This window comes from Hylobates moloch, unplaced genomic scaffold, assembly GCF_009828535.3.
Source record: "Hylobates moloch isolate HMO894 unplaced genomic scaffold, HMol_V3 SCAFFOLD_10, whole genome shotgun sequence".
Taxonomy (NCBI): domain Eukaryota; kingdom Metazoa; phylum Chordata; class Mammalia; order Primates; family Hylobatidae; genus Hylobates; species Hylobates moloch.
Window position 1 is genome coordinate 32,823,516 of NW_026652285.1, and position 27,127 is coordinate 32,850,642.

The 27,127-nt window shown below is 41.2% G+C and overlaps 1 protein-coding gene across 17 annotated transcripts in view; it reads right to left on the reverse strand.

Annotated features, from left to right (window-relative positions):
* Window positions 1–13,107: 13,107 nt before the first annotated feature.
* Window positions 13,108–27,127, reverse strand: part of RNF38 (ring finger protein 38) — a 156,088-nt gene continuing 142,068 nt past the window's right edge. For all 17 annotated transcript variants that reach the window (XM_058444993.1, XM_058444991.1, XM_058444990.1 and 14 more), the window contains 4 exons: window positions 26,131–26,215; window positions 18,603–18,724; window positions 16,117–16,216; window positions 13,108–13,342 (listed from right to left, as the gene is read on the reverse strand). In XM_058444993.1, the coding sequence (XP_058300976.1) occupies window positions 13,280–13,342; window positions 16,117–16,216; window positions 18,603–18,724; window positions 26,131–26,215 (370 nt within the window). In that variant the 3' untranslated portion in view covers window positions 13,108–13,279. The remainder of the gene's footprint in view (window positions 13,343–16,116; window positions 16,217–18,602; window positions 18,725–26,130; window positions 26,216–27,127) is intronic.

Consider the following 27,127-nt stretch of genomic DNA (forward strand, 5'->3'; position numbering starts at 1 on the left):
ACACACACACACACACACACACAAAATTTATTCAACCCCTGCTATGTGCCAGGCCCTGTGCTGCGCCCCAGAGGTAAAGGCATGAGTCAGTGCCAGCACAAGATGCTCGCAGGCTAGTGGAAAGCACACCACTCCACCCTGGGAAGGGAAAGAATGAGAACTTGGCAAGCTCACAACAGGAGGAGGGTGTGGAGCGTCTTGCCCCCTGGCTTATAAGATTCAGGAAAGGTTTCCTGGAGGAGGGGATACCAGAATTGAGTCAGGGGAGAAGACAGAGGAGGGAGGAAGAGGACTTCCAGGCAGAGGGGAATCTGGGGCCCAGTGTGTCTCGGGGAACTGGGAGCAGGCTGACGCTGCCAGAGTGTAGTATGCCGGGCAAGAGAGTCCTGGCAGCCAAGGCTGGAGCCATTATCAGGAGCAGGTTAAGAAGGCTCTTGTTGGGAAGGGGAGCATCTAATAAGATTGGACTTTGTCCTGTGGCAGGGGAGAGCCATTTCAGGGTTTGGAGCTATGGGCGGGAGTGGGGGGTAAAGGGGCCATGATCGGGTTGTATTTGAGTGATTCCCTCTGGAGGCTGTGCAGAGGTCTGAATGTGAAAGTGAGGGGTACAAAGCAGGAAGCGAGATCGTGGAAAGGCAGGAGATGATGGGGCCTGAACTAGGGCTGTGGAGGAAAGGGAGAGAAAAGGACCGTTCACTAGGCGTGGGGGAGGCAGAAGATGAAAGAGTCAAGGATGACCCTCCTGTTTCTGGCTAGGGCATCTGGTGAATGGTAGGCCAGCCATGGAGCCAGACAGTGCAGGAGAAGAAATGTGTGTGCGGGGAAGTTTGAAGGGTTCATATTTGGATATGTTGAGTCTGACTGCCTACAGCTGGGGTGTCCAATCTTTCGGCTTTTCTGGGCTGCACATAAAACTCTGTCACTAATGATAGCTGATGAGCTGAAAAAAAATAACCGAAAAATCTCATGTTTTAAGAAAGTTTATGAATTTGTGTTGGGCCACATTCAAAGCTGTCCTGGGCTGCATGTGGGCCCGTGGGCCATGGGTTGGACAACTTGGCCTACAGGATATTCAGGAGGATAACTTCAGGAGGAGATGTTTAGCAGGAAACACAAGGAGAAGTGGGACTGGAGATAGGAATCCCTGTGTTAGGGGAACTATAAAAATGTTGCTGGTGCAAGTAGGAGAGGATGCAGTAGCTCCAGGAAGAGTACGCAGAATGGGAAAATGGTGAGGGTCATATCCTAGTGAGCCCTGATGGGAACGGGTGGGCCAGAGAAAAAGAAACTCAGGAGAAAGAACTCAGAGAGCAACACCGAGGACTCAGTGAGAGGAGTATCATGACAGCCAAAAGGCGAGTCATGGGAGCCGCAGCAGCCTTCCTCTGGCCTGTCCCTGCCAGGCCTCCACACCTAGATATGCAGACAGTCTCACACCACAGAGCAGTCCAGCAGCACAAAGACTGGAACGTGTTTATTAGACCTGACATTTAGGAAGCCACTGGCAAACCTGTGGTTGGGAGAGGCAGGCCTCAGCCGACATGGTAGCTCCAGTCTCAACCGTACCTATGTCAGTGTGGAAGGAGCATGGGAGTGGAATTCATATGCAGGAATCAGTCTTGTTCAGCACAGACGAGGCTTGATTTTAAAGCTAAACAAATTTGTATTTTGGAATACAACCAAAGCTGGGCACGGTGCCTCATGCCTGTAATCCCAGCACTTTGGGAGGCTGAGGCGGGCGGATCACTTGAGGTCAAGAGTTCGAGACCAGCCTGTCCAACACGGTGAAACCGTCTCTACTAAAAATACAAAAATTAGCCAGGTGTCGTAGTGGGTGCCTGTAATCCCAGCTACTCGGGAGGCTGAGCAGGAGAATCACTTGAACCCAGGAGGTGGAGTTTGCAGTGAGCTGAGATCATACCACTGCACTCCAGCCTGGGCGACAGAATGAGACTCTGTCTCAAAAGAAAAGAAAAGAATACAACCAGAAAAAATCCATTATTAAATATTCAAAAACCACATAAACTTTTGGAAGCCCCACTCTGTAGGGAATAAACAACATTGCTCAAGAAGGAATGAGGTTGTAAGCTATAGTGATCCTGGACTATTCTGGCAGGCAGATTTCTAATGTATGCTTTCCATGAATAAAAGCAATCTGAAAGCACATTAGCTGTTTATAACCGCGTCAATCCTGACCTGTGCATTAAGAAGCTTGTACTGTATTTGGAACTTGGTTTTGAACAACAGTGCCTCCTGGTGTAAATGTCATGCATAAATACTTTACTAGCATAGTGGCAATATTCTAATAGAAATATTGCTGCTCTGATACTTTTTTGCTTAAAAAGCAAGTTAAAAACATGTTTTGGGATGAGGAAAGTGATATGGGGGACTTGTTTAGGTTTTATGTAGTACAGCATTAGGGATATTGATAAAGCTATCATTTAAGATGATAGAAATTCATCTGCCCTTGCATTGTACAGCTGTGCTTCTATAAAGTGTCACAGAGTGGGGTCTACCACTTATTTTTTTAAATAAAATTTATAGCCAGGTGCGGTGGCTCATGCCTGTAATCCCAGCACTTTGGGAGTCTGAGGCGGGCATATCACCTGAGGAGTTCGAGACCAGCCTGACCAACCAACATGGAGAAACCCTGTCTCTACTAAAAATACAAAAAAAATTTAGCCGGGCATGGTGGCACATGCCTGTAGTTCCAGCTACTTGGGAGGCTGAGGCAGGAGAATCACTTGAACCTGGAAGGTGGACATTGCAGTGAGTCGAGATCGCGCCACTGCACTTCAGCCTGGGCAACAAGAGCAAAAAAAAAAAAAAAAAAAAAAAAAAAGTTTATAAAATGATACAGAAGATTGAACAATGAATTTCTCAAATTGAACCATTTGTGTAACCAAGCACGTAGATCAACAAATAAAAAATGACTGACAGCCCAGATGCCTCCTCATGCCCTGAGCTCCTATAGGTCACGACCGCCTGGCTAGGGTAATCACGATCATGTCTTCTCACATCACAGATCAATTCTGCTTGTTGATTTATTTTTTTTTTTTTTTTTTTTTTGAGACGGAGTCTTTCTCTGTCCCCCAGGCTGGAGTGCAGTGGCGCGATCTCGGCTCACCGCAACCTCCACCTCCTGGGTTCACGCCATTCTCCTGCCTCAGCCTCCCGAGTAGCTGGGAATACAGGCGCCCGCCAACACGCCCGGCTAATTTTTTGTGTTTTTAGTAGAGACGGGGTTTCACCGTGTTAGCCAGGATGGTCTCGATCTCCTGACCTCGTGATCCGCCCGCCTCAGCCTCCCAAAGTGCTGGGATTACAGGCTTGAGCCACCGCGCCCGGCTTGCTTGTTGATATTTCTATGATTGGAACAATTTGTAAGAATATTCTCACAAGTATATTGAATAAGACACAAGAGTGTGTTCTTTTGGGTCTTATTCAATCATTAGCAAGATTTACCCATGTTGCTTGGTGTAGTTGGTTTTCTCTTTGCTGTATAAAAACCATTGTAAAGCTCAACCATAATTTATTATCAGTCCTATGGTCGATAAACATTTGGATTGTTTCCAGGGTTGGGCTTTTATAGCCTGCTATGAACATTATTGTACATGCCTTTTGGTGCCCACATGCATGCATTTTATTAGGAATATACCTAGAAGAAGAATGACTGGGTTATAGCGCAATGAACTTTAGTAGACAATGCCAACCAGTTTTCTAAATTGGTTGTTCCAATTTATATTACCATCAACAGCGGATGAGAATTTCAGTTTGCTTCACATCCTCACCAACATATGGTATTAATCTTTCTAATTATAGGTATTTTCTGGTGGGTATATGTCATCGTACTTTTTAAAAGCAGCTTTATTAAGATGCAGTTCAATTATAGATAATTGCACCATACAACTGATCCACTTACTGTGTAGAATTCAGTGGCTTCCAGTATACTTGGAGTTGTCATCCATCACCATAATCAATTTTAGAACATTTTCATTACCCCCCAAAGAAATCTTATAGCCTTTCATTATAACCCTCAACTCCACTATCCCCTCAGCTCTAGTCTACCACTAATCTATTAATACTTTCCCTGTAGAGTTGCCAATTCTTAACATTTCATATAAACAGAATCATACAGGCCAGGCACGGTGGCTCACGCCTGTAATCCCAGCACTTTGGGAGGCCGAGACGGGCGGATCACGAGGTCAGGAGATCGAGACCATCCTGGCTAACATGGTGAAACCCCGTCTCTACTAAAAATACAAAAAATTAGCCGGGCGTGGTGGCAACGCCTGTAATCCCAGCTACTCGGGAGGCTGAGGCAGGAGAATGGCGTGAACCCGGGAGGTGGAGCTTGCAGCGAGCAGAGATTGTGCCACTGCACTCCAGCCTGGGCGACAGAGCGAGACTCTGTCTCAAAAAAAAAATAAATAAATAAAAATAGAATCATACAATAAGTGGCCTTTTGTGTCTGGCTGCTTTCACTTAGCATGATGTCTTCAAGGTTCATTAGATTTTGATTCTCCACGTGGGACACAGGTTGTAGGCTTCCTATTTATTCCCTTTAAGCTCATCTATCTGATGATACATTTCATAGTGAATTTATCTTCATGGACCTACCAGGAAGCAGTGCTACTCTAAATCAATCTGTGAGGGCATGACTGAGGTTTATCTTTGACTGCAGGAATGAGTGAGCTTTGTTAACATTTTCTAGGCCAAATTATTTTGGCCATCCTTTATGATGAGACATTCTGAAGTCTCAAGTTCATTTGTTGGAATAGATCCAAATGATTTATTAAGTTGAAACAAATCTGGCTCTTTATTTTTTGAGAGGGGTTTTTTGCTCTTGTTGCCCAGACTGGAGTGCAATGGCACAATCTTGGTCATCACAACCTCCACCTCCCAGGCTCAAGTGATTCTCCTGCCTCAGCCTCCCGAGTAGCTGGGATTACAGGCATGTGCCACCACGCCTGGCTAATTTTGTATTTTTAGTAGAGAAGGGATTTCTCCGTGTTGGTCAGGCTGGTCTCAAACTCCCAACCTCAGGTGTGATCTGCCTGCCTCGGCCTCCCAAAATGCTGGGATTACAGGGATGAGCCACCGTGCCCGGCCTGAATTGGGCTTTTCTTTCAAGTATCCCTACAGCCAATCTTATTGCTGACATCTATGTGGAGGCATGGGAACTTCCACCCAGCTGAAGGAGATACACACGTGGGAGGTGGCCATGTGAAGATAGAAGCAGAGATGGGAGTTATGTCTACAAGCCAAGATATGCCAAGGGTTGCTAGCAGCCATCAGAAGCTAGGAAAGGCATGGAATGAATTCTCCCCCAGAGCCACCAGAGAAAACCAACTCTGCCAACATCTTGACTTTTAACTTGTGGCCTCAACTATGAGAGAATAACTTTGCTTTAAGCCATCACATTTGTGGTAACTTGTTATGGCAGCACTAAGAAATGAATACACTAAAGACCTGATTTCAGAGCTGCCTGGCATAAGCTGGTGCTCAACAAAAGCTCGTGGAGCCGAGTTAGGTTGTGAATATTCCTTAGCAAGGACCTGGACCTCTCTGTGTGTGTGTTGAACAAGAATAACTGAACGTGAGCTCTTTTTCCTGATTTGTTTCCCTAACTAAAATTTAGTAGCTTGGATCAGAGAGATGGTCCCAGTTTCCTGTAGATCTTCTGGAATTAGAGTAAATGTGACCTATTTTCCTCTTTAATGGCATCAAGCCTGGGGCATTCTGAGCGTGAGTCACCATGGATAGTGACACATTTTTTATTGGCAAGGGGACCGGCCTTATTTTGGTAGATGAGTAGTTATTTTCCTCTGATTCAGCTTAAGTTTAGTACTAATGTCCAAAAGCAGAAAAGGAGAAAAAGAGCCAGTTAGGATGATTGGATACCATACTGCTTACACTGACTACAGAAATGTCTATCATACTAGGATTAAGTTTGAACTATCAGAAATCCGCCTCAGCACATATTTGGAGATTTTTTGTTTGTTTAAAGACAGGGCCTCACTCTGTCATCCAGGCTGGAGTGCAGTGGCATGATCAGAACTCACTGCAGCCTCCACCTCCTGGGTTCAGGCAATTCTCCTGCCTCAGCCTCCCTAGTAGCCTGGACTACAGGTGTGCACCACCACGTCTGGCTTTTTTTTTTTTTGTATTTTTTGTAGAGATGAGGTTTCGCCATGTTGACCAGCCTGGTCTCAAACTCCTGAGCTCAAGCCATCAGCCAGACTCAGCCTCTCAAAGTGCTGAGATTACAGGTGTGAGCCATCACATCCAACTGGAGAACTCTTCACCAGAAGATATACAATAACCACCTTATTTAGCCAGACTACTGGGTCCTGGCAGACTGCTAGGTGTGGCCCATTGGTTATTAACCAGTCACCATGTATTGTTCCCATGTGTAGATCAAGAACTAGACATTTGAAGGGGATGTGGATTTCTTCTTCCTGAACAAGTCACTTCTTCTATATAGTGGGAAAACATCCAAACTAATTCTACCACATATTTTCAGATTATAAGGTGACATTCAATATTCCTGGCTGTCACTATGTTTTTTTCCTTTTCCTTTTCCGGTATTTCCTGCCAAATTAGGAGACAGAGATACATGAAAAGGTCAAGAGTATGTGTGCTGTAGAGTATCTCAAGAGGAATCCACTCCATCTCAAAGTGGGACTCAAGTTTCCTACCCCCAATTCTTCGGAATGCTGAATTTTATGAGGATCAAATTATATATATATTTTTTTGAGACAGAGTCTCACTCTGTTGCCCAGACTGGAGTGCAGTGACATGATCTTGGCTCACTGCAACCTCTGCCTCCTGGGTTCAAGTGATTCTCTTGCCTCAGCCTCCCGAGTAGCTGGGATTACAGTAGGCATCTGCTACCTCGCCCGGCATTTTTTTTTTTTTTTTTTTTGAGATGGAGTCTCGCTGGGTCACCAGGCTGGAGTGCAGTGGTACGATCTCAGTTCACTGCAACCTCTACCTCCTGGGTTCAAATGATTCTGCTGCCTCAGCCTCCCAAGTAGCTGGGACTACAGACATGCGCCACCACACCCAGCAAATTTTTCTATTTTTAGTAGAGACAGGGTTTCACCATGTTGGCCAGGATGGTCTCGATCTCTTGACCTCATGATCTGCCTGCCTTGGCCCCCCAAAGTGTTGGGATTACAGGTGTGAGCCACCATGCCCGGCCTTTTTTTTTTTTTTTTTTTTTTTTTTTGTATTTTTAGTAGAGATGGGGTTTCACCATGTTGGCTAGGCTGGTCTTGAACTCCTGGCCTCAAGTGATCCACCCACCTTGGCCTCCAAAGTGCTGGGATTACAGAAAGGAGCCACTGCGCCTGGCCCAATTATTTTAAATAGCTGTGAATTCAAGCAAATATATCTGAAGATTTACTGACAAACAAGGAGCTTTGTTCTTGAATCTATGGCAGCTTCAGAGAAATTAAGACTGCTTTAAAAATGAGTATTTTCTAATGTAGCAACAAAAGTTACATTCAACTATATATAGAATAAAATGTTTTAAAATCATACTGTAGTTTAAGGCATACAATAGAAAGTCATCTTGGATATCACAAGTAATGTTCAATTCTTTAGAAACCAGGTAACTTTGCATAGTTCTGGTCTAGACCTATGCCGTCTACCTTGGCCACTATGCACATGTGGCTCCTGAGCATTTGAAATGTGGCTGGTCCAAATTGAGATGCATCGTCAGTGTAACATACACACTGGATTCCAAAGACTTGGTATGAGAAAATATAAAGTATCTTAACATTACAGTAGAAATATTTTGGCATATTGGACTGAATATTAAAAATAATTTCAACTGTTTTCTTTTTAATGTGGCTACTAACAAAATTTAAAATCATGTGGCTAATTACACTTTATTGAACGGCCTTGTTCATCTAGTTCATTAAAGTGTACAAGAGAGCTAAACATTGGCTGTGATGTGACCCCATTCCTAAGAATCTTATCCTCCTGGCCGGGTACGGTGGCTCACGCCTGTAATCCCAGCACTTTGGGAGGCTGAGGCGGGTGAATCACCTGAGGTCAGGAGTTTGAGACCAGCCTGGCCAACATGGCAAAACCCCGTCTTTACTAAAAATACAAAAGTTAGATGGGTTTCGTGGCACATGCCTTTAATCCCAGCTACTCGGGGGGCTGAAGCAGGAGAATCACTTGAACCCAGGAGACAAAAGTTGCCGTGAGCTGAGATCACGTCACTGCACTCTAGCCTGGGGGACAGAGCAGGGGAAAAAGACAAAACAAAAAAACACCACTCTTTTCTAGGGAATGACTCAGGCTACCATTACCCAAGCAGACGAAGAGAGCTGGCTTTTATGTATGCTTCTGCATGGAAAGGCCACATAGCCCATGCTTACAGGCCCTTGGCCAGAACCATGCCCCTCCATGACTTATTTAAGTAGGGTGACTTGGGATAGTGCATGGGTACTTAGCAGTAAATGCCTCTGTCATAAGACATGGCCTTAGGTTTTGGGTTTCTTGAAACATTCAAAGTTAAACACAAGTACTCTTCTACGTATGTTGGAAAAAGGAGGGAATAAAATCAGGATGTGGTCACTTCTGTCAGATGAGTACTGGAGCCAGTCAAGAGGGTAAAATCTTAATACAGCCTATATATATTGTTTTTATTTCCTTCCTTTTTTAGTCAAAGAAAACTATTAAACATGTGGAAAATGACAAGCAGAAGCTCCTCTTTCTATATTATGTTGACAGTAAGTTGTATATAAACTGTAGCTAATGTGGACAAATCTAACTAGTTGTGTATTGCAGTCTTGTAGAAAGAACTCTAGTTGAATTCTAGTTACCTACGTGTATCTTTTTTTTTCCCCCTTCCCAAGATGGAGTCTTGCTGTCACCCAGGCTGGAGTGCAGTGGCATGATCTTGGCTCACTGCAACCTACACCTCCCTGGTTCAAGCGATTCTCCTGCCTCAGCCTCCCAAGTAGCTGGGATTACAGACATGTGCCACCATGCCTGGCTAATGTTTGCATTTTTAGTGAGACAGGGTTTCACCAGGTTGGCCAGGCTGGTCTTGAACTCCTGACCTCATGATCCGCCCAACTCAGCCTCCCAAAGTGCTGGGATTACAGGTGTGAGCCACCACACCCAGCCTTTTTTTTATTTTTCCTGAAGAGACAGGGTCTTCTTGCTATTGCCCAGGATGGAGTGCAGTGGCACAAATATAGCTCACTGTAACCTCAAATTCCTGGGCTCAAGTGATCCTCCAACCTCAGACTTCCAAGTAGCTGGGACTATAGGTGTGCGCCACCAGGCCCAGCTAATTTTTAAAACATTTTTGTACAGATGGGAGTCTCGTTATGTCGCCAGGCTCTACTTACGTATCTATCTCTATTGTTCAATATGTATATACCACGTTTGGCTATACTTTCTGCTATCTTCTTGGCCTTTATAAAAATATAAATATGGCCGGGCACGGTGGCTCATGCCTGTAATCCCAGCACTTTGGGAGGCTGAGGTGGGTGGATCGCGAGGTCAAGAGTTCAAGACCAGCCTGGCCAAGATGGTGAAACCCCGTCTCTACTAAAAATACAAAAATTAGCTGGGCATGGTGGCAGGATCCCAGCTACTTTGGAGACTGAGGCAGGAGAATTGCTTGAACCAGGGCTGCAGAGGTTAGTGAGCCGAGATTGAGCCACTGCACCCCAGCGTGGGTGACAGAGTGAGACTCTGTCTCAAAAAAAAAAAATTATATATATATAAATAGGTACCATATGTTACAATGCTAGTTACTTTTGCATTTCTAAGTTGTTTACGCAAATGCAGAAATACAGAATCTAGCAGCCAGTAATTCAACCCAGCTCTATCCTCCTGCTGCTCTCTCCCCATCCCCATGCATATACAACCCTTCCCCATCCCTAACACAATGACATGAAACACAACAGATGTTTTAAGTGTACATCATACATTTATTACCAACAACCCTCTCAACTCCAAAATTGGGCACAGGGATTAAAAATAAAAATTCATTGCACTACTTAGTAAAGCATTACTAGTAACTTTCATAAAAAATGTACAAACTTTGTTAAAAATTTATCAAGCCTTCAAATGATTTGGTTACAGATATTTATAATACATACATTTAAAACTATGTTAACTGATACAATGGAATATGATTTGAGAAAATGACTCAGCAAATGATTCCAAAAAACACCCGTGAGCTTTCACAATCTGAAACGGCAAAATGAGGTAACCAAATGTACCAACAGGGGGACAAACAGCTTTCTAATGAAAAGGCCCAAAGATATCTGTGAAAAATAGTCTCACAAGTGAGTCGGTAGATCTCATTCAAAATTATTCTAAGAGGCCCAAATTTAAGAATCTTAACAAATCACATTTCAGATAGTATATAAAATCTAAATATGCTTTCACATTTTCCAGATTTTGCTCAAAAAATTAAGGACAGAAAATCCTAATATGAGATCTTGATACCTGGAGGCCTTATTTTTTTGAGGAGTGGGGGTTAAAAAAACACCAAAGATGACAATTCATGCCAAAAAACAAACAAGAACCCACAAAAAACCCACAGCTGAGTTAAGATGGTAAAGCCAATATTATTTTAGGAGGAAAGAGGACGAAGGCCAACAAACCAACATCTGCCTGCTATCTGGTGCATCACCCAAGGTGACAATGGCTGGGCACAAATAAACTGTTCTCTTTTGCTAGCCACAAAGTTGCTCACTGCGGCAAGCCTGAGCTGGTCAGAACACCTGTGCGTGTGTTCCTGATACACACTAACCACAACAAGCAAGTCTGCACACATCTCTATGAGCCCCATGCAAAGACAAGACATTCCCAAAGATCATTCACAAGAGTGCAACAACAAAATTCAAGATTTTACCAAAACAGACCCTGCTGCCTCCTAAATTGCCAACTGCCTCTCAAAAATTTACAGAAAAAGGGACATTATAAGAATTCATAGAGGGAGGCAAGAAAAAGCTGCTACTCCTAGTCATTAGTACAATGTGCTGTGTTAATTAGGTACCTCTATATAAATTAGAAAAAGTGCTTTACTTGCATGCTTCAATAAAATGAATACTGAGTGTAGTAGTGTTGTTAGATCTGTACAGATATAAATTTTTTGCAGCTATATAAAAGTGTATAAGATGGGCTTTTGCCATTTTAAACATGATTTTTTTCATTAAAAAAGATTAAACTATGTGATTTGTATGTAGCTGATTATTATGCCAAGAATTTTGGTCTTTAACACACTTTTTATTCATCAGGAACAGGTGAGGGATATCCTAATGATTTAAAAGTAACATGTGCATTAACCATGTGCATTTTTACCACTGTTTATAAGTATTTCTGATGCACTGACAACCTAGGGGCAAACAGTATGCAAAACCCTACTTGTAGGACTAGATAGAGGCAACAGTGTCTCGAAAAGGGCAAAATTGTGCTTCTGTGAATTGACTTTACTTAACTCTAGGCTGTGATGAGCTTATAGACACTTCAAGGGAGGGCAAGCAGCATGGCAGTAACAAGTAGTTAACACTGAGTGGAAAACTGACACAGAGCCAACTGAAAGTTGAGTGGGGCTGGCAGCAAGTTATCAGAGTCCTGACTGGAATAATGCAGCTTGTGCTATTGCAAACAAAGCAATTACATCAACTGCAGGAAGAGGCAGACAATGTTGAATACACTAAAAGAATGAGAAAGTAATTTAAACATTGCTGGAAAAATGACTTTAAAGTGAATTATGCTCAAAGAACTCACTAAAAAAAACCCCATACAGCTATGTATTAGATCAACTAAATGAAGGTCAATTCCTGTTTAACAGCATTATTTTTTTATACAAAAATCAAATCTTCTTTATACTGCAAGTATTCTGGACACCTGTTGTATCAAACTTTTCTCATTCAAACAAAAATTAAAAGGAAAAGCAATAAAACATCAAAACAAATCAGGTCTAAGGAACATGAGCTGTAACAGCACTTGATCCATCCTGAAACAAGGGTTTCGATGAGAAGCACATGTGATGAAGGAAGAACTAGACAACTTTCAGAATTAGAGTCTGGCAAGTGAATTAATATGAACAGAAATATAGTTTTCTTAAAACAATTTAGTTGCCCACAGGAGCTTGAACACAGAACACACATCAGAAGTCAAGCTGAATTAACAGGTTTTGTTCTGGTGGAAGTCAACAAGGTGAGACTTCATGGGACTAGTGGTCTTCTTAGAAATATATTAATCAAATATCTTCAGAATAGACTACAAATCTAAACATTAAAAAAAATCACAGGTACTTTCTGTAAGAAACTTACCAGAAATGTAAAGGAAAAAAAAGTATCAACATTCAAATCATTGATTGAAATGCTAATATTGCTAACTGATTATATATGATATTGCACCTTCTTTTTGGAAACAGCAAGTTGGAGATTTAAAAATTTCCACAACAGAATCAAAAAAATCACGTTCATGGAGTGAGAATTTGTTACACTTTTTTTTTTTCTTAAGTGACCCACTTAGGACCACCAATAAAGAGAAGGTGACAGCTGCCTGAAGCAAAGGAAGAAGGCTTTTCTCATTCCATTCACTGGGAGGGAAGGGGATGGAGTATTCAATGCTTGTAATTGATGCACCCTCAGCAATCAGTGTGCAACAGCAAACACAAGGGGAAAAAAACCAGTGTACAGTACTAGTGCTGTTTAAATAACACACCAGATTATACATTGCAGCATAATTAAAACTACACACACATTCTTGGTACATGCTGGTATATAGGATCTCATACACACGTTAGCTACCATGCCCTCACACAAGTAGTTGCACACTCTCACACAGATACACTTATCACCAACAGTCATACGCTGCATTCATTTCCACTCACAGTTTCTGAAGGCTCTATATAAGGTAGATTGCTATATCATCTGTAGCTACCACTTTTTATAAAAGCACATGCTAAAAGATCACGTCCACTGTAATCTTGCAGCAACACTCGGAATGATCACACAAAAACCAGGGAATGTTAGTGCACACACAAAATTAAGCTAAAGAAAAAGTCTTTGGAGTTCCAATCACACGGTTAGTATAACAATCCCATAACTGTGAAGACTAATTGTAAGCTTTTATAGTTGATTAAGTCACACAGTGCAAAGAAAGGTCCATTGACCCTTTTGGTAAAGGGAGGGCTGGAAGCCACACAGATTAAGTTCAATGGATAGTCCGTATATACATGTGATGAGGAACACCCAAACTAAATTTGTGCTTCTTAGGTTGGTCATTCTGAATCCCGATGCACTTCTGAAGCATCAGCTCGGCAAATTGGGCAAGTACGATTTGCCTACAAAACAAAAGGGAAAACTTGTTTAAATTGTGACATATACAATGACACACATTCAAAGCAATGGAACTACTTTTACTTCCCACAGTTTTTACATTCTTTCTTCCTCTGAAGAGGTACAAAGCAATTTTTGTCTTTTTTTAACCCACAAACCTCCGAATTAGCCCAGGAATTTTTTTTTTTTTTTGAGATGGAGTCTCGCTCTGTCGCCCAGGCTGGAGTGCAGTGGCGCAATCTCGGCTCACTGCAAGCTCCGCCTCCCAGGTTCACGCCATTCTCCTGCCTCAGCCTCTCCGAGTAGCTGGGATTACAGGCGCCCGCCACCACGCCCGGCTAATTTTTTTTGTGTGTTTTTAGTAGAGACGGGGTTTCACCGTGGTCTCGATCTCCTGACCTCGTGATCCGCCCGCCTCGGCCTCCCAAAGTGCTGGGATTACAAGCGTGAGCCACCGCGCCCGGCCGGAATTTTTTTTTTTGAGACGGAATTTCGCTCTCGTTGCCCAGGCTGGAGTGCAATGGCACGATCTCAACTCACTGCAGCCACCACCTCCTGGGTTCAAGCGATTCTCCTGTCTCAGCCTCCCGAGCAGCTGAGATTACAGGTGCCCACCACCATGCCTGGCTGATGTTTGTATTTTAGTAGAGACGGGGTTTCACCATGTTGGTCAGGCTGGTCTCAAACTCCTGACCTCGGGTGATTCCACCCACCATGGCCTCCCAAAGTGCTGGGATTACAGGCGTGAGCCACCGCACCTGGCCGCCATGAATGATTTTTAGTAGGTCTGTTAAAATATATAAACAAGATTACCATTCACCATTTTGGACCAAGTTAACAACTGACATTAAAGTAAAAGCTTGGTTAGTCTTTTTTTTCCCCCTTTTTTGAGACAGAGTTAAACCCTGTTGCCCACAGGAGCACAGTGGCATGACTACAGCTCACTACAGACTTGAACTCCTGGGCCTAAGTGATCCTCCTGCTTCAGCTTCCTGAAAACCTAGGATTAACAGGTGTGTGCCACCACACCCAGCCAATTTAAAAGACAGGGGTTTCACTAAACTTAGTTGCCCAGGCTGGTCTCAAACTGCAGGCCTCAAATGATCCTCCTGCCTTTGCCTCCCAAAATGTTGGGATTACATGCCTGAGTCACCATTCCTGGCCCCTTGGCTATTCTTAATGAAGACACAGAAAACATTTAGTGGTACCGAGGAAAGCTTGATTGTAAAATAGGTGACTGACACTATACTGATAGCTCTACTTACTCACCTGTTCCCTGGCTACTAAATTTGCCTTCTCCATTTCAACAAATGGGACCATAATTTGTGGAGTTGCTAATGCCAGAAACATAAGCATCACCTGCTCTCCTACTTCCTACAACCCATTATTCAGCACATAATCTTATTTCTGCATTATAGTAATTCTCAAATCAGTCCCTCTCTTCATCTAGTTGCCACTATCCATCCTCTGGCCCACCATGTCTTTATTCTATCTCCCTGTCTCTCAGAAATTACCTCTTTTATTCCATCCTCCAACAGTGGCCAGAAATCCTTCTAAAACACAGTCTGTTATATCCTTCCCAAATGCTTTCAGGATCACACCTAAACTCCTTTACGCTTCAGAGTGGCTTCACAACAAGCCAGTCATTGATTTTATCTCTGAACACCTTTTCTTTTCCCACTCTTCCTCACATTCCAACTATCAGCCACATGGAACTTGTGGTTTTCTGATTCTCTGTCTGCACGTGTCAGGGATTTACACATATAATGCTTTCCTTTTAAAATAATTTAAGACTTTGTCTTCAGGATTGAGTTTGGGCTAAGCTAGATACTCTGGAACTGTGCTCCCTCAGAACTGACTTTAACTCTATCTTCCTCACCAAATTGTAAGGTTATCTAGTTTTATCCAAACCGGAACACTTAATTTAAAAAATAACATAAATTTGACTATATACTTTTCTTTATAGTCGTGGAGCCACTGCACCCAGCCTATTAAAATTCTTTTACTGTATCACATTTTTATTCTACTGTTACAATTTGAGACTATGAAACTATGAAGAGTAAAAAAGCAGCTTTTGTAAACTTTTTTTTTTAAAACATTAAATAGCCAGGTGCAGTATATAATCCCAACACTTTGGGAGGCTGAGGTGGGAGGATTGCTTGTGCCCAAGAGTTCAAGACCAGTCTGGGCAACACAGTGACACCCCGTCTCGCTTGAGCCTGGGATGTCAAGGTTACACTGAGCCATGGCTGTACCACTGCACTCCAGACTGGGTGACACACTGAGACCCTGTTTCAAAAAATATATATAAAAAAAGAAGCCCCTGCAATAATTTCACCCTGTCATAGCCACTCTTAGGATTTGTGTCCTTTGTGCTTTTGTTCATATATACAAAGGAGAAAATGGTCAGAATTAAATAAAAACACTAGATGTATTTTTCTCCATGCAAACCTCTGACAATAGAGCTATAATTAGGTAGCCTTCTAAACTCTCAAACTGTGGCCTAGCAAGTTCGGGCCTTGTCCCTATATACCATGAAAAAGGACATACTGATTGTCAAGAGGTCATCCATTTCGGGTTTTGTATAGTCACTCCTATGTTGTTGACTGCAGTTAATTTTTACTGGCCTTTTCTCCTCATTTGCAGAGATCATACTGAAAGCTGTGTTTCCATTTTGTCTTCCTTCCTGTCCACTGAGCTACGAACTTACTCTAATTAACCTGTGGTCAATAAAATAGAAAATTCAATGTCATTTCCTTTAAAGATGTCATCACTTTACCTTAAGCCATTTGTCAACACACTTGGCATGGAACTCGTGGTTACAGGGTAAGACTCTAAGTAGCTGCCTTGACTCAAAATCACACATGCATACTACACACCTAAAAAAAGCAAAAAGATCATTTCACCACAAAACCAGATGGTTTTCTATTGTTACAACTATTGAAACCTACAAGATAATTTATTGTTATCAAAATGTCACTTAAATTTTTAAACAAAATTATCAACCAATACCCTGAAAAAATTGTGATGTTAAGACAGTAAGAGTTTTGCTTTGCTGACAGATTAGCAAGATTTCCAGTTAACATCAAGTCAATCTTAATACCAAAGATTCTATACTATTTAAAAAAAAAAATGGTATTGGAACAACTGGATGTCCACATACAAAAGAATAAAGGTGGACCCCTACCCTCATACCATATATAAAACCTGACTCAAATGGATCAAAAACTTAAGTGTTAAGAGCTGAACTATTAACCTCTTGGAAGAAAACACAGTAAATCTTCATGACCTTGGATTAGACAATGGTTTCTTGGAGATGACATTAAAAAGCACAAGAATTAACAACAAAAAAAGAAATGCAGTTGTTCTTCAGTATTTGAGGGGGATTGATTTCTAGGACCCGCAATGGATACCAAAATCTGCAGATGTTCAAATCCTTTATATACAATGGTATAGTATTTGTGACCTATGCACACCCTCCTACTTTAAAATCATCACTGTAATACCTAATACAATGTAAGTGCTATGTAAATAGTTGTTATACTGTATTGTTCTTTATTTGTACTATGTATTGCTCTATTGTTATTTTCTATTTTTATTTTTTCCTGAATATTTTCAATCTTTGGTTGGTTGAATACAGAGGGCTGAGTGTAGGCTGAAATAAACCAAAATCAAAATGTGCTTCAAAGGACATCACTGAAAAACTCAACAATCCACAGAATGGCAAAATATTTTTTTACACTTTTTATTATTCTGTTCCTCAGAGATCCCTGTTCTGAGGGAAGACGTTTTTGAAGATAATTTATCTGGTGAGATCTATAATATGTATAGAACTTCTACAACTCAATAATACAAAGACAAACCAATTTATGGAAAATGAAGCAAGGGTCAGAATAGACATTTCTGAAAAGAAGGTACACAAATGGCTGGCAGCACATGAAAAGACACTCAAGGTCATTAGCCATCAGGGAAATGCAAATCAAATCTGCAGGAAATATCACTTCACAACCACTAGACTGGCTATAATAATAATAAAAAATAGACAATATAGAGTGATTCAAAGCCATTAGCCTTGGCATTATTCAATGTCCAAAGCAGAAACCCAAATATCCATCCACTGATGAAAAAAAAAATATGATCTATACAATGGAATATTATTTGGCCATAAAAAGAAATGACTTACTAGTAAAAACTACAATATATAGAAAAAGTTATGCTAAGTGAAAGATGCTAGACACAAAAAGACCATATATTATATGACCCCATTTATGTGTAATCTATACAGACACAGTGTAGACTGGGGATGGGGAGGAGGCACCAAGGTGAGGTAGAAATATGACGAGTGTTGCTAGTGGGTGATGGGTTTCGTTTTAGGGTGATGCAACGGGTCTAGATTTGATTGTGGTGATAGTTACACAGCTCTATACGAAAAACCACTGAATTGTACTTTTTAAATTATTATTTTTTTTGAGATGGAGTCTTGCTCTGTCACCCAGGCTGGAATGCAGTGGTGTGATCTCGGCTCACTGCAACCTCCGCCTCCTGGGCTCAAGCAATTCTCCCTGCCTCAGCCTTTCGAGTAGCTGGAATTACAGGCGCCTGCCACCATGTCCAGCTAATTTTTGTATTTTTAGTAGAGATAGGGTTTTGCCATGTTGGCCAGGCTGGTCTCAAGCTCCTGACCATAGGTGATCCACTCGCCTCAGCCTCCCAAAGTGCTGGGATTACATGTGTGAGCCACTGTGCCCGGCCTGAATTGTACATTTTAAATGAGTGGAATTTTATGGTATGTAAATTATATATCGATAAAGCTATTTTTAAAAGATCCCATACTATGCAGAAATTTTAGGTAAGAACCTCAAACTTTATGTGCATGAATTTTCAATCTTGTGTGAAAACAAACATTCTAGAATGTGAATTAGAAACAAAATTGCTAAGCAACATAAAAATCCAAAACAGCCCTAACAGAACTTTCTAAGATGACAGAAATGTTCTACATCCATACCACCCAACACAGCAGCCATTAGCTAGTACGACTAAGACATTTAATTTTTAATTTAATTAGCTCTACATTGACTTATTGGACAAGCATTGGTTTAGACTATGAAATAGAGATAACTTTATCAAAGTTATCTCTGACTCTTAAGCATTTTCTTTTAATTTTTTATTTCCTCTCCCAACTTTTACCTTAATGACTCTTAAGCTTTTATTTCATAAAGGTAGAAAAGGAAATTTAGCAGAGTGATGTCAGAAAAATTTACTTACAAAGTCTGTTCTGACTGGTGGTTGTTAGGATTGAACCGGTAAGAAGGAAGTTGTTCAATATCTGCTTTAGTCAGTCCACGAGGCTTTGCCTCTCCCAGTCGCTCTGCCAGGTTTAACAGGGCCTGCAGCGGTAAAAGACAACATATTTTCATCTATCTTTACATTTTGCATTCCGATACTTTTTTTTTTTAAGAGGTGGAGTCCTGCTATGTTGCCCAGGTTAGAGTATAGTGGCTGTTCACAGGCGTGATCATTGTGCACTGAGGCCTCGAACTCCTGACCTCATGCAATACTCTTGCCTCAGCCTTCTGAGTATCTGGAACTACAATTGCATACCACCGCAGCCCTATTAAAATAATTTTTTAAATGTTTCTTATGAAAAAATCTAAACACATACAAAAGTAGAAAAGTAATGTTAATGAACCTTGATCTTTCCATTATGCAGGTCAGTAGTCCATGGCTCATCTTTTACCTATTACCATCTATCCTAAACCTCACATTATTTTAAAACAAAACTGAAAGATGGTATTATTTCATTCATATCAAGTGCATCTATAAAACAAAGTTAGTAACTTTGACCCTGTGAGCTGTATAATTCTTTGTTGTGGGGGCTGGCCTGGGGACTACAGGATGTTTTGCAGCATTCCTGGCCTCCCTCTACTCTCAGTGCCAGTAACACCCCCTAGCTGTAACAACCAAAAATGTTTCCACACATTCCCAAATATCCCCTAGGGTACAAACTGTCCTGAATCGCTGCTCTAAAAAGATAGACTTTTTAGAATATAACCACAATGACATCATCACACCTAAAATATTAACACTAATTCTTTAACATCAAATGACCAATTAACGTTCAAACGTCTTTGTTTTCAATTCAAAACTTTAAAAAGTAGTTTGTTCAAATCAGGATCCAAACAAATCCGTAACTTACCATGGCCTAATATGTCTCAAGACTCTTTTTCACTCTTAAATCTGAAGAAACCAGCTTAATGAGCTGTAGAAATTCCCAGTTTGAAATTTGCTAAATGAACTTCCCATCCCTGACCCACTGGGTTTAACAAATCCCTTGTCCCCTTGTCCTATAAATAGGTAGATGTGAATACTTTTACCATAAGACACATCATGTCTACTGGTTATGGTAGCAGCCAATCATGGAATACTGTCTAGATCCATTAATTCATTAAGAATGGCAAAACGGTAATATTCTAATTTTATTCATTTATTAGAATGCCTCATATTAAATACTCAGAATAATTTAGGTAGAATAGGATAAATGAGACCACCTAATTTCTTTTATGAAGTATCCACCATCAACTCATGAACTTTAATATATCTGATGTGTTTCAGTATTGTAATTACTATGCCTTTTTTTTTTTTTTTTTTGAGTCAGAGTCTTGCTTCATCCTCCAGGCTGGAGTGCAATGGCATGATCTCGGTTAACTGCAACCTCTGCCTCCCAGGTTCAGGCGGTTCTCTGGCCTCCTCCTCCTGAGTAGCTGCCCAGCTAATTTTTTGTATTTTTTATTTTTTAGTAGAGAAAGGGTTTTGCCATGTTGACCAGGCTGGGCTTAAACTTCTGACCCCTCCAGTGATCCACCCGCCTTGGCCTCCCAAAGTCCTGGGACTATAGGAGTGAGCCACTATGCCCAGCCAATTCTTATGCTTATTGGTTTTACACCAGTACCTCCTCCTTTCCTTAATGACTCTAATAACTCACTTGTTTTATACCACAATTAGTCTGCCTTTTGTGGACTGCTTTTCTCCATTTTTCAGGTTGCCCCAGGGTTAACAGAATGGGTAACAAATAATGATAGATGAGAGAAACAGAAATAACTTCCCCAAATGTCAATAGTTAATGTGGTAATAACTGTGTGTGTTTTATTATGATACCACAACTTTGCTTCTGTGTCAACATTATTTAGATAATTGCGTCATCTAAATAATTTGTTCCCCTTTCACTAGCTCCCCAGCCCTTCTAAATGCTGGAATAGAAAGTAAATTGCCAGGCCACACATGGTGGCTCAAGCCTGTAATCCCAGCACTTTGGGAGGCTAAGGCAGGCAGATCACTTGAGGTCAGGAGTTTGAGACCCACCTGGTCAACACGGTGAAACCCCGTCTCTACTAAAATTACAAAAAAATTAGCCAGGCATGGTGGCGTGCACCTGTAATCTCAGCTACTTGGAAGGCTGAGGGAGGAGAATCACTTGAACCCGGGAGGCAGAGGTTGCAGTGAGCTGAGACTGTGCCACTGCACTCCAAGCCTGGGCGACAAAGCGAGACTCTATCTCAAAAAAAAAAAAAAAAAGTAAATTGCCAAATTGATGGTGATCACAATATATAAAATTTAGATACAATTTATGATATCATTGATAATGATCTTTTATATCTCTTAGTACACAAAAGTCAACAAATACAATTTGTGACAAAATGTGTTAAGTTCTGGCCGGGCGCGGTGGCTCACGCTTGTAATCCCAGCACTTTGGGAGGCTGACGCGGGCGGATCACGAGGTCAGGACATCGAGACCATGGTGAAACCCCGTCTCTACTAAAAATACAAAAAAATTAGCCAGGCGTGGTGGCGGGCGCCTGTAGTCCCAGCTACTCAGAGAGGCTGAGGCAGGAGAATGGCGTGAACCCTGGAGGTGGAGCTTGCAGTGAGCCAAGATCGTGCCACTGCACTCCAGCCTGGGTGACAGAGCAAGTCTCAAAAAAAAAAAAAAAAAAAAAAAAAAAAAAAAAAAAAAAAAAAAAAAAAAAAAAAAAAAAAAAAGTCCTTACAGTATAAAGACTACACAGGCATACTTCACTTCACTGCACTTTGCTTTACTGCATGCCACAGGTACTACCTTTTCAAAACAAAAACAAAAAATTGAAGGTGTGTGGCCACCCCATGTTGAGCAAATCTATTAATTCAATTTTTCCAACAGTCATGTAGTCATTTCATATCTTGGTGTCACATTTTGGTAATTCTCACAGCATTTCAAACTTTTTCACATCTGCTATAATGATCTCTGATCTTTGACATTACTATTGCACTTGTTTTGTGGTACCACAAACTGCACTTGTATAAGACAGAAAACTTAATTGATAAATGTTGGGTATTCTGACTACTCCACTGAACAACTGGCTATTCGCCCATCTCTCCCCCTCTCCTGGGGTATTCCTAGTCTCTGGGACACAATAATATTGAACTTATGCCAATTAATAACACAATGGCCTCTAATTGTTCAACTGAAAGGAAGAGTCACATGTGTCCTCACTTTAAAAACTAGAAATGATTAGGCCGGGCACGGTGGCTCACACCTGTAATCCCAGCACTTTGGGAGGCTGAGCAGGTGGATCATGAGATCAGGAAATCGAGACCATCCTGGCTAACACAGTGAAACCCCATCTCTACTAAAAATACAAAAAATGAGCCGGGCATGGTGGCGGGTGCCTGTAGTCCCACCTACTGGGGAGGCTGAGGCAGGAGAATGGCGTGAACCCAGGAGACGGAGCTTGCAGTGAGCCAAGACTGTGCCACGGCACTCCAGCCTGGGCAACAGAGACTCCGTCTCAAAAAAACAAAACAAAAACTAGAAATGATTAAGCTTAGTAAGAAAGCCGAGACAGGCCAAAATGTAGGCCTCTTGCGCCAAACCAGTAACCATGTTCTAAAGGCAAAGGCAAAGTTCCACCAATAGAAAAAGCGCCATTCTCACTGGGCACAGTGGCTCACGCCTGTAATCCCAACACTTGGACTAGCCTTGGATGGCAAAACCTTATCTCTGAAAGAAAAAAAAAAAAATCCACAAAAATTAGCCAAGTATGGTGGCATGCATCTACTGTCCCAGCTACTTAGGAGGCTGAGGTGGGAGAATCGCTTGAGCCTGGGAGGTTGAGGCTGTACTGAGCTGAGATCGTGGCAATACACTCCAGCCTGGGTGACAGAGTAAGACCCTGTCTCAAACAAAACCAAACAAACAAACAAAAAAACAGAAAAGTCACTCCAGTGAATGCACGAATAAGAAAGCAAAGCAGCCATATTGCTGATATGGAGAAAGTCTGAGTGATATGGATAGAAAATCCAACCAGCCACAACATTCCCTTTAGCCAAAGCCTAATCCAGAACAAGGTCCTTTAATTCTATCAATCTTGAGAGAGGTGAGGAAGCTGCAGAAGAAAACTTGGAAGCTAGCAGAGGCTGGTTCATCAAGTTTAAGGAAAGAAGCCATCTTTATAACAACAAAGTGCAAGGTGATGCTGGAAATGCTGATATAGAAGCTGTAGCAAGTTACCCAGAAGCTCTAAGATCACTGATGAAAGTGAATACACTAAACAATAGATTTTCAATGTAGATGGAACAGCCCTATATTGGAAGAGGATGCCATCTAAGATTTTCATAGCTAGAAAGAAAAGGTGGCAATGCCTGGCTTCAAAGAACAGGCTGACTCTTTTTGGGGGGCTAACACAGCTGGTGACTGTAGGCTGAAGCCAATAATCATCTGCCATTCTGTGGGCCCATAAGAAATTATGTTAAATCTACACTGCCCAATAATAAAGCCTGGATGACAAAACGTCTGTTTACAGTACGATTTATGGAATATTTTAAGACAACTTTTGAGACTTGTTCAAGAAAAAAAGATTCCTTTCAAAATATTACTGCTCAAGTGCTCTGATGAAGATGTACAAAGAGATGACTGTTGTTTTCCTGCCTGCTAACACAACATTCACTCGGCAGCCCATGGAATAAAGGATTCTCTTTTCTCTACATTCTTGCCAATACTCACTTTTTGATAACAGCCATCCTAACAGGTGTGAAGTGATATTTTATTGTGGTTTTGATTTACATTTCCCTGATTGCAACGTTGGGCACCTTTTCATATACCTGGTTGGACATTTTGTGTCTTCTTTGAGAAATGTCTATTCAGGTCTTCCACCCATTTTTTTAAAATTGGGTTATTCATTTTTTTTTGCTACTGAGTTGTATAAGTTCTTTGTATATTTTAAATATTAACCTCTTATCAGATGTTTTTCATATTTTCTCCCAACCTGTAGTCTGCCTTTCATTTTGCTGTTTCTTTCTTTTGCGGTACAGAAGCCTTTTAGTTCAATGTAGTCTTAGTTATTTATTTTAGCTTTTGTTGCCTATGCTTGTGGTGTGATGGCCAAAAAACCAATGCCATAGCCAATATCGAGGAGCTTTTCCTGTTTTCTTTCAGCACTTTTATCATTTCAGGTATTAAGTTTAGGTCTTTAATCTATTTTGAGTTAACTTTCATGTATGGTGTAAAGGTCCAGTTTCATTCTTTTGCAGGTGGGTATCCAGTTTTCCCAACAACATTTCTTTTTTCTTTTTTTTCTTTTTCAGACAGAGTCTCGCTCTGTCACTCAGCCCGGAGTGCAATGGTGTGATCTTGGCTCAATGCAGCCTCCAACTCCCGAGTAGCTGGGATTACAGGCACCTGCCATCACGCCTGGCTAATTTTAGTATTTTTATAGAAACGGGGTTTCACCATGTTGGCCAGGCTGGCCTCGAACTCCTGACCTCAGGTGATTTGCCTGCCTTGGCCTCCCAAAGTGCTGGGATTACAGGGTGAGCCACTGCGCTCAGCCTCCCAATACCATTTCTTAAAGAGGCTATCCTTTCCCCATTGTGTCTTCTTGGTGGCCTTGTCAAAAATTGGTTGACTGTTGTATTCCTTTCTATTCACAGTTCCTAAAGTTCAGAACATGCATGGTTTTATAATTTATTGCCTGACCTATTACAACATCTAAATAGGTTTCCTTGTCACCATTTTCTAATCACTCCCATCAATGACTTCACAGTAGTGGCAGAGTTTGGACTCTTAACAAGTACTGATGCCATAAAGCACCAAAAACATTTAGTGGCTCCTTCCTCCCCCACAATATTCAAAATTATGTCCACTCTGTAGCAAGCACTGAAGGACAACCAATTGACCTTTCAATCAACTGCCGATTTTCTCCCTTTTACGTTAACCACAGACCATCTGTTGATTCTCAAGAATGTCTAGCCCTTCTCGGCTAATATCCAGAATCTACAATGAACTCAAACAAATTTACAAGAAAAAAACAAACAACCCCATCAAAAAGTGGGCAAAGGACATGAACAGACACTTCTCAAAAGAAGACATTTATGCAGCCAAAAAACACATGAAGAAATGCTCATCATCACTGGCCATCAGAGAAATGCAAATCAAAACCACAGTGAAATACCATCTCACACCAGTTAGAATGGCCATCATTCAAAAATCAGGAAACAACAGGTGCTGGAGAGGATGTGGAGAAATAGGAACACTTTTACACTGTTGGTGGGACTGTAAACTAGTTCAACCATTGTGGAAGTCAGTGTGGCGATTCCTTAGGGATCTAGAACTAGAAATACCATTTGACCCAGCCATCCCATTACTGGGTATATACCCAAAGGACTATAAATCATGCTGCTATAAAGACACATGCACATGTATGTTTACTGCGGCACTATTCACAATAGCAAAGACTTGGAACCAACCCAAATGTCCAACAACAATAGACTGGATTAAGAAAATGTGGCACATATACACCATGGAATACTATGCAGCCATAAAAAATGATGAGTTCGTGTCCTTTGTAGGGACATGGATGAAATTGGAAAACATCATTCTCAGTAAACTATCGCAAGGACAAAAAACCAAACACTGCATGTTCTCACTCATAGGTGGGAATTGAACAATAAGAACTCATGGACACAGGAAGGGGAACATCACACTCTGGGGACTGTTGTGGGGTTGGGGGAAGGGGGAGGGACAGCATTAGGAGATATACCTAATGCTAAATGACGAGTTAATGGGTGCAGCAAAACAACATGGCACATGGATACATATGTAACAAACCTGCACATTGTGTACATGTACCCTAAAACCTAAAGTATAATAAAAAAGAAAATTAAAAAAAAAAAAAAAAAGAATGTCTAGCCCTTCTCTGCCTAAATCTTAAAGATGAAAAGCTTGTACATTATTTAAGATCTAGCTCAAACATTTTGGCTTCCACAAAATCTTTTCAGCATACCTAATCAAAATTCACTGTTTTCTCATTTGCATTCTCATTGGAATTGTACGTAATTCTAATAGAGCACCAATCTACATACCTATTATCATAGCTATGTGGTAGTACATATTCAAATATCCTTAAAGATGTTAAAACATTTTTATGACATGTTTGTATCTTGAAATGCAGTGTTTAATTTTAATGAATGTTTAGATCAAGCTTGTTGAACACATGGCTTGCATGTGGCCCAGGATGGCTCTGAATGTGGCCCAACACAAATTTATAAACTTTCACAAAATGAGATGTATTTTTTGCAATTTTTTAAAAGGTTATTGGCTACTATTAGTGTTAGTGTATCTTATGTGTGGCCCAACACAGTAATTCTTCCAATGTGGCCCACGAAGCCAAAAGATTGGACGCCTGTGGTTTAAAGAGTTAAGTAGAATAATACTTTCATGCACACAATACTCCCCAAATTAATTCACAATTCATCTACTAACCTCGTAATTTTCTACTTCTCCATCTTCTACATCTAATTCAAAGCTGAAAGTTGGGCCCACTGCAGGTGGCACTGGAAGCATTGATCTGCAGTGAAAACAATCACACTAGCATTGATATGTTAGTACATTAAATCAATGAACAGGACAGGGAGGACAGAGGCCAGTGCTATAATGGTCAGTGTTAATCTGACAAATTTAACAAAACATATGCAAGAACTGTACAACAAAAACTACAAATATATTGCTAGGATGACTTAAAGGTGAATAAACAGAAATATACCACATAAGACTCAATATCATTAAGATGTCACTTTCTCCTTAAAATAATCTATAAATTCCATGCAATACCTACCAAGATTGCAGCAAGCACTTAAGTAAAAACTCACATGCTGATTTAAAAATTTATAAGGAAATGCAAAAGACCTTAAACTAAAACATTTTAAGAACAAAATTGGGAGACATACTATATCTGACATTAAGATAGAAAGATAAATACAGAAAATGGGGGGAGAGAGGAAGGAAGGAAGGAAAAACTATGACCACAGTGTGGTAACATAGGCACGTGGCCTTCTGGTATAAAAACTGTATTTCCTAGCATTCCTAGAAAGTAATTATAGACAGGTGACTAAGTTCTGGCCAATGTGATACAGAGGCAGGGGTTATACATGCAACTTCTGGGACAAATCCTTGAGAGGAGCAGGTAGGCAGAGGAATCTATTTTTATTTTTGCTAGGTGGAATGTCATATGACTAGAGCCTGAGAGGCCACCTTAGATCTTGCACAGGAAGCCATTAACATTGTTCATAGTCACAGGGCTAACAAATCATCGTTGAGCTGCCTACTTCTAGACTTTATTACGTGAGACAGAAATAAAAATTACTGGCAGGGCGTGGTGGCTCACACCTGTAATCCCAGCACTTTGGGAGGGTAAGATGGGCGGATCACCTGAGGTCAGGAGTTCGTAACCAGCCTGGCCACATGGCGAAACCCTGTCTCT